Source organism: Arachis hypogaea, chromosome 3 (genome assembly GCF_003086295.3).
Source record: "Arachis hypogaea cultivar Tifrunner chromosome 3, arahy.Tifrunner.gnm2.J5K5, whole genome shotgun sequence".
NCBI lineage: Eukaryota > Viridiplantae > Streptophyta > Magnoliopsida > Fabales > Fabaceae > Arachis > Arachis hypogaea.
The window spans coordinates 37,698,325-37,707,215 of NC_092038.1; the positions used below are offsets into that span (position 1 = coordinate 37,698,325).

The window sequence follows — 8,891 nt, forward strand, 5'->3', positions numbered from 1 at the left end:
AAAAAATAGTTACATGATAACCAAGTAAATATAGTTTATTTGTAAGAAAATGATAAAAATTAACCTGGAGGAGGATGCGGAAAATTCATGGTAGGAGTTGTAATAACATTATCAAATACACGAGCATCATGCGCAGTGCCTTCCCATCCAGGTAAAGCAAAAATGAAGCACATGTCCCAATCACATACAACCATTATATTTTGTGTTGGATATCCTTTTCTTCCAATAAATTTGGGTTGATCACTTGGGCTAACCACACATGGGATATGAGTACCATCAATTGCTCCTATAGTATTTTTAAAAAATGGCCAATATCGTTGGTCATTTTTTATTTTGCTATGAACATTCTGAAACTTAGGATCCGATGGCTTAATATATTTAATAGATAATCTCAAGCAAGCAACCAATACCTCATGAAAATGTCTACTTACTGTCTCTTCAGAATGTTGAAACCTTTCTTGTATCATCCTATTACCCACTCCATGACCAACCGTATTTAAGAACATTGCAACCATTTCCTGAACTCCCATTTGTCTTGTAGATTTTAATCCTTGTTCAACTAGTTCATCACAAAATTTAAAAAAAAACATGTTTTTCCATCCGAAACATTTCATAACAACGAATGCCATGGCCACATAAAATTTCTTGCACCCATAAATAACCTGTTTGTTCACTAGTTCTGCATAGTTTTTTGCACAGATAATTAACTGCATATTGACCAATTAATGCAGAAATATTTTCAATTTCATATGTTTCTTCTTCTATAATGGAAAGTAATTTTGATTCTTCATGTTGTTCCTTTTTATACTCTTCAAATAAATACTCCATGTTCATTCCAAATTAATTAACAAGAAGTAAGTCCTACATAAGAATATAAATAAATTCTTATCAATACCAAGCTAAGAAATAAATTATATATAATAAGAACAATAATTAAGTACCACAAACATTATATAAAATGATAAATAACTAAATAAGCAACACACAAATTTTTCTATTGTCTTATCCTAGCATAACAAAACATTCATGGACAAATTAAAATGAAGTACAATAATAACTTAACTAGTTTTGCATGAAAATCACAAAAAAAAATATTAATTTTGCATGAATGGTAGTGGATTATATGCTGCATGTTTGAGCCAATCCAACAATCTTTGCTCATATCCTTTTAAGGATACAAACATTTCTCTAGCAGGCTTAAACATCATTAGTTGACAACAACGACTATGAAAATCGGGATCACTAGTAATCATTTCCATCTTTTGAATCTCAGCCATTACTTCCCCAATAGATACACCGGGTACTAGAAATGTGGACACAATAGTTGAGCGTGATTCAGATGCAGAGGCAATTCTACTTATTGCATCCGCAATTTGCTTTGAAGCAGGTACTTTAAAATTTTTCTTCTATTTTGTTGTTTCACAAACCACATCTCTCTTTCTTTTTCCCGTACTCTTTTGACTATTATTTTCTTGAGATGAGCTAAGATTTATGTGTTGGAATTCAGAATTAACTCCCACACTAGCACCTATACCTTCTTCACTATCTCCGGAACCTTCTTCTATATCAACATGACCTTCCTCAAAATATGGTCGATATCCATCACCATATTCTTCTATGCCACTAGGTAACATCCCAGATGAGGGAGCCCAAGCAAATTTGCCATCGGCCATAACATCTTTAAATAATATAGTTAACTCATCTTTAAAAGGAAGTCCTTTATTTCTGAATTTTCCATATAAGGGATTTTCCTGCATGTGTACAACTAATCAACACAAGACTTGTTACCAAAATTAAAGTTAAAATTTTTGCTTTAATAATAAGTTACTACGTACCAATTGTTTTCTCTCCCACCATTCATTTGGTGCATCAACGGTATGTTTAGTATAATCCCATCCTAAACCCGTTTCTTTGCCAAAAAAGCTTGTACCATGCTGACCATTCCTTCTTAAGATTGTCCCACTTATTTTTTAATTGAATCTTATCATATTGGATTAAATTGAGACAAAGCATCCTTCCAACCTTTTTTTGTAAGAGTGGTTCCATTACGTTGCTGTTTAGCAACTTGATCTAAACATGCTTGGATAAATTGTTTAGTAGTCTCCATGTCCCATGCTGCTTTTGTCTTTAGAGATTCATTGTTACTCATTGTTCTATTAGAAAAAATATAAATTTTAGATATATATATATATATATATATATATATATATATATATATATATATAAAAGAATATTTAGTCGAATCCATTAATTTCAGTAATAACGTGAGAATATTAATTTAATATTATTTTTATACCGTACTCTCAATAATTTTATTTTTATAAGACTTTTTTGGACATCCAACGTTCATAATTTTATTAATACTTATGAATAATTTTTTTTAATTTATCTTTTTTAATGGGATCAATTAATTTATATTATAAAAAAAGTTACAATAAAATATAATATATGAGAATTATAATTATAAATTTTACATAGTCAAAAAAAATAAAAAATTTCAACCGAAACAGAAATAAAGTATAATAAAATATAAAATGAGAACTCACGTAAATAAAAAATAATAAAAATTTTATAACACCAACAATATATATTATATGAATAAAAAAATATAATAAAACATAAAAAAATTTATATGAACTATATCAAATAAAAAATAAAATAAATTTCGCATAAGATATAAACACAGTGCATAAAAGAGAAAAAAATAGAATTCATATAAACAAAAAATAATAAGAATACCATAAAAAGCAGTAATAACATACCTGAGGACTGAGGGATTAGAACACTGAAAAAATAATATAAAAAAAAGTCAATGATAAAATATAAGTAAAAATAAAAAGAACAAAATCAAATAAAAATAAAAAAGACACTTTACATATTAAACATAAAAAACAGTAAATAATAAAAAAAATTCATATGAACTAAAAAATAATAAGAAATAAAAATATAAAAGGGAATACTATACATTTATAATATTAAACAAAAAAATATTTTATAATCTATTTTAGTGTCATTAGTACTCTTTAATTTAGTATCATTTATATAAATAAAAAATAATAAAAATATCATAAAAATTAATAAAAATAAAAATTTATATCAACAATAGTTGTCATATAAATAAAAAAATAATAAAAATATAACAATAGAAAATTAAAAAAATAACATCAGAATACTAAAAAATAATATGAAAAATATTTATCATATAAATAAAAAATATAAAAATCAAAATATGAAAGAAATAATTAAAAATAATAAAAAAAAATTAAAATCTTTAACTTAGCAGTGATGAAAATAAATTTGAAAAAAAAAACTATAAGGAAGAACATACAGAGAACTAATGGTGAAATGAGGAAGAACGTACAGAGAACTAATGGTGAAATGATGTGGTTATGTGCATCCTTTTTATAGATGAAATGAAGGGTACAGTTGGTAGATATGGAATAAATTCCTTACCTAATTCCTCCAACGGAAATTAATTTTCTTAACGTGAACGCAGAAGCTTGAATTTGTAGCTTCACGTGAACGTACGTTCAGAGGTGAAAGCACTTCTGGGTTAGGAATTTCAAAAAGTTGCCAAACATGATATTGGAACGTTCAAGACGCTCAAACGTGCTTTTCTATTCCTCAACGTGATCCCCAAACACACCCATAGCATATAGAGGATGATGCTACTAACTTTAGCATTTCTACATTATTATAGTAAAGTGATAAAGGCCAAGCTACATTCTCACTTGTCCTCTATGATAATAATGTAATCTTAGTCTTAATATTTTCTTAATATGTGCACCAAAACTTTAAAGACACTTATTATTGTTACTTACTTTATCTTATAATATGGTAAAATCACATGTTAGCTAGAATTGAATATGATCGTGATCTATATGCAGGGATTTGCAGAGCTGGAATGCTGGCTCTAAATCGAGGAAAAAAATAATAGAAGCTGGAAAGTTAAAAAGAAAAAAAAAAGAAGGATATATGAATTTAAGTGCAATGTTTTTATTGTTGTCATGTACATCATCCTGTCATTTCTATTTCCGTATTCGATTCCATATTGTTCTAAGTTAATCTAATATCTCTTGTTTTACTTAATGCCAGATGGGGTCAATTTTTTATCTTGGATGTTCTCTCTAGATACAAGGCAACCAATGCTCGTGAGGCTGAAAACATAGTAGAAAGAGTTACTCCAAGGTTACAGCATGCCAATTATGCAGTTGTACTATCAGCTGTTAAGGTAAATTTTTTTTTTTTTCCCTTTACTTATTATCTTGCATTACATACTAGAGATCACGTTTTATGTGGTTTACTCTCATCACCAGCATTGATGTGGTTCGAAATCTCTGTAAAAAGATGGCTCCCCCTCTTGTGACATTACTCTATGCAAAACCCGAAATACAATATGTAGCCCTGCGGAATATCAATCTTATGGTACAAAGAAGACCACAAATTCTTGCCCATGAAATTAAGGTGGTGATCTAAAATCGATTTTGTTGAATTCTTCATTAAGAAATAGCACATTTGGGCACTAGTGAAGAATTTCTCTTCTCTAGTTTGGAGATTGGGCTTATTATATATCTGCAGGTGTTTTTCTGCAAGTACAATGATCCTATCTATGTGAAAATGGAAAAGTTGAGATTCATTTCAAGCTATTTTTACTTATTTCTTGTTTTATGTAGTTCGTATTTGGACCTTCTGTCCTTTCATTAATGAAATATGTTCTTTTCTGTATCTTTTTTTTATAAATAGCAAGTTATTTTGTTACACTGATGAGACTTGCTTGTATATCTTTTATTCGCTTGGTGTTGAATTGCAGCTTAACAGTTGCATATTAATTATCAGTGGCTGCATCCTCATGTATTATATTAACTTGTTAAGCAAGGGGCTAGTTTTGATTTCTTTAGTCCTTTGATGTCGATTTTTTTAGAAAGGCTGTTCGCGCAATTGGTCGTTGTGCAATCAAATTAGAGATGATTCAGGTACCGAGGGCCCACAACAGATGATTCAGGTACTGCCTCATATTGCATACAACATACTTGTCAAGAACTGAACCCCTTATTTATGGACCAATTAAAGTTCTCGAAAAGATTCTAAAATTAAAAGTTTTATGGAGAGCATAGTGAAATTTCTTGATATATTATTATCTAGACAGTACTTTCACACCCCATTTTCAGTGTGTCCTCAAAACGCCATCTCTGAATTATATAGGAAGGGTGTCAAACAAACTGATCTTTCTCTACCAAAATTGAGTTGTAGAACCTCTGTTTTATATCTGTGAGATCTTTTCCTTCAAAATTATAGTCTAAATCGATATATCTTAGATAATTATGTGTATTCTTTTGTCTGTATGTTATGGACCATGATACTTTCTTCTTCCTCAAAAAAATCTAATAAATCTCTCTCTCTCTCGCTCAACTTTATTGACTAGTGTATTCCTAGAAAGGTTCCAAAAATTGTTGGAAGTAAAACAAAAAGTTTACCATTTTGTTATTAGTTGTATAAGTTGGTTCTAGGAATCTACTATTAAGCACACACTCCTATAATCAACCTTTAGTTCAAATTCTTACTTGACTTCTCCTTTGAAAATCAATTTTGAGTTGTAACATTTAATGGTTCTAACTTGTCTTTCTCAGGCAGCTAAGGATGTTGTGTTAGCTAAGAAACCTGTAATAACTGATGACTCAAACCAACTTGATTCGTCTCTACTTGATGAGCTCCTTGTCAACATTACTACATTATCTTCAGTTTATCACAAGCCTCCAGATGCATTTGTAACCCGTGCACACACCTCAGCCCAGAAAGCTGAAGATGAAGAGTATCCTGAGGGAAGTGAAACAGCATATTCTGAGTCATCTTCTGCAAATCCTGCCAATGGTGCTGTTTCAACCCCGGCATCCGTTGCACTGCCATCACCTCCACCTGCCGTGCCTGAGCCGGATTTACTTGGTGATTTGATGAGTCTTGTTCCTGCTGATGAACCAGCTACTCCTGCCGGATGAGTTAAACATGGATAATTTTGACACAAAATTGTGGCTTGCTTATTTGATATTTCCGATAAGATGATTGGCTATATTCTGTTCTAATTTTTTACTTGTTTAGAACATTATTACTTTTGTATTGAAATGGTGGCCGACAATGATTTACATGAAGTTGTGTTGTATTATAATATGTTAAAATAGGGTTATGTGCATTCTGGATAAATAAAACCTATGTAATAGACAGTAATAAAAGCAACAGTCCTTTTCTACCGTTGATTGCTTTCTAAATCAAATGTATGGATTTGTATATGAAAACTTTTTTTCTTCTTTCAACTCTCTCTCGCATCTCTCTATAAATTTATTTTATTTAATTAGAAAAGGGAAAATTAAATGTTTAAAATTGACCGGGGGATAAGTGTATACTATACTTGAGAACAGGAGGGTCTTTGACATGTAAAGCTATCGTTTGTTTATGCACTGACACCTAGAAAATATAAATTATTGAATGAAGACACTGGGTAACACGTTCTCGCCTACAGAAGCAACATTAATGTATGTGTTAGGTGGCTGAACCCAAATTTGAGCAACTCAAGGACAAAAATATATTTCACACTAAAATGCCTTTGGAGGTAGAGTGAAATATTTCACACTATAAAACTGAACCAATACTACAGTAATTACAAACCAAGTTTTGAAAGCAAGACATGTCTAGCAGTATCCGGTAAGGCAGTAATCTAACATTGGGCAATCTCATATCTACATGATACATTGATGCTGAAAGCTTTTATTTTTAACACTACAGCAAATTTATATCCATTGGGAGTACCCAGCAACAGAGAATTCAAGGCTTCTGAACTATCGCGATTATATACTTGCAGTGTTCTCATCATCATGCAAATCTAGCCATAGTTTGTTCTGTGTAGACAACAAAGTAGGGACTTCCGTAAAAATTAAAACAAAAATAATGTAGACTTTACATCTGGCATAAAATGTAAACAACACTCGGGAGCAAGACTTCCAGAGTCAAATGAGTGGTTGAATGACAATTCCCTGTCACATATCATGAGTGGAACGGCTACTATCTGTGATCCTACATTTGAGCTTTGCTGGGAAAATAAGTTGGGGTATGAAAAATATGGATCATCATCTAATGAAGGCAATCTATTAGGCTGGTGAGCAGAGAATTATGATTTTTTGGTGAAGAAGAATCAAAATCTGCTTTGAGTGTATTGAATGAAGGAAAACTTGGTGAAGCAGATAGATAGTCTGGTTAAGTTCAAGAGTATTTCCGCCACTGCCATCGGAGGTACCTCTAGAATTATGCTTAGCTAGATGTCCCCTTTCTGTAGTAGATTGATTGTCACCCACTGCATAAAATGCGTTCACAGAGAGCTGCTATCAGGTGACTGTTCACTAATTCGGACTTGAGCAAGACTAGCTGCTGAGCGAGCTGCAGCTATAGCACCTTCAGCAGTTTTTGTGGCAGCATGAGAAGCAGCCAACACATCCTGCAGGTTTTTTTTTGAAGGAGAAGCTCAACACAACAAGTGGAGCAAAGATGATAACAACATAGTAACCAAAACTAAAAGCAAATAAAGAAAATAAACTTAGATAACCCTTTTGTCATCTCCGGCATTGCCATCAACAACAGAAAGGGTTTACACCTAACCACTCCTTGTAGTTCAGAAAGGACATGTTGATAATCTCCTCAACTCCTTTTCCTTTGTTTTGAAACATCCTGCAGGTCCACATCGGCTTCAGTTTTTGTGCTCAACATGGGGGCAGGAGAATCACTATGTCTAGTAGAATATGATCCAGCCGGTAGTGGAGGGGAGATAAACGGCACCAGATGTATTATGGGGTTCATCTCTCTGAATAGTTGATATCTCGTGAACTTGCTCATGCCTTACATCTGGGATATCTCCAGAGTAGCTAGATGAACGAAGATCAACTTCAAGAGGTGGAACAACTGGAGCTGTGGCAACATTTGCATTTGCATTTGCATTTAACTGGAAGTCCAATATGTTGAATCGGAATCAGAATCAGGTTGTTCTTTATTGAATGTATCAGGAGCAGTATTTGACTCTTCATCCTGTTTTTCTTCAGGTGGTGGCACGTTTGACCCAACAAATTGTGTGGGGCCATTCTGACAATGAAAAAACATTTTAAGATTATGGTGCAAAGAAAGGAAAGCCAACATGAGATTGTTACTGTTGCACTAGTCACTACTGCCTAATACTTACCAGCAAGTCCTCGTGTTTCTTAAAGAACTCAGTTTCTGAAGCAGCTGGATACCGTTCTATCTCATGCTCAACAACAATTTCTTCTAAAAGGTTCAGTTTCTTTTCAAGTGATGGAGCACGAACCGACAGCAGCTCTATTAAAATCTATTCAATATTCACATTTAATTTTTTTTTTTTCTCAATATTTGCATTTGATTTTAATTTTATCTTTAATGTTTCCGCTTATTTATTTTGCTTTTATATCTAATATTTTAAATATGTTTTAGTTAACCGTTTACTTCATGCATACAATAAAATTAAAGCATGGTATTTGCATTTATAATCTTTTTTGAATTTATTGCCACAATGCTCAATTTGGTTTCTAAACTTACTTAGGAACATTAATTTAATTTTAAAATTTTAATTATCTTTATTTAATCTCTATATTTTAGAAATGTAACTCATGTTAATTTTGGAACAATTTTTTATGTACACATGTTAACAAAATGCTGATGTGAACAATCATATGTCACATTGCTGGATTCTAAAATACAATATCAATTTGAGTACTGGCACTCAAATAGTGGTGTTAATGTATTTCTTTATCAAATTTTAAAAAGAATGTAATATAATTAGCATTATTTAAATATTTCAATTATTATTATTTTATATTTTTATTTTATATTTTAATATTTTA

The 8,891-nt window shown here is 31.5% G+C and overlaps 1 protein-coding gene and 1 long non-coding RNA gene across 2 annotated transcripts; one reads left to right on the forward strand and one right to left on the reverse strand.

The window, feature by feature from the left end:
• The first annotated feature begins 3,811 nt into the window (after positions 1–3,811).
• Positions 3,812–6,034, forward strand: LOC140182612 (beta-adaptin-like protein C). Its single transcript, XM_072229779.1, has 4 exons — positions 3,812–4,231; positions 4,317–4,464; positions 4,922–5,002; positions 5,628–6,034. The coding sequence occupies exons 1-4, from the start codon at positions 4,197–4,199 to the stop codon at positions 5,991–5,993; spliced, it is 630 nt and encodes a 209-aa protein (XP_072085880.1). The 5' UTR covers positions 3,812–4,196; the 3' UTR covers positions 5,994–6,034.
• An 847-nt stretch (positions 6,035–6,881) lies between these two features.
• LOC112790302 (uncharacterized) lies at positions 6,882–8,338 on the reverse strand. The gene is made up of 2 exons (XR_003196601.3): positions 8,216–8,338; positions 6,882–8,118 (listed from the first exon to the last, which is right to left on the reverse strand). It is a non-coding gene; the product is annotated as an uncharacterized lncRNA (long non-coding RNA).
• Between the last annotated feature and the right edge of the window lie 553 nt (positions 8,339–8,891).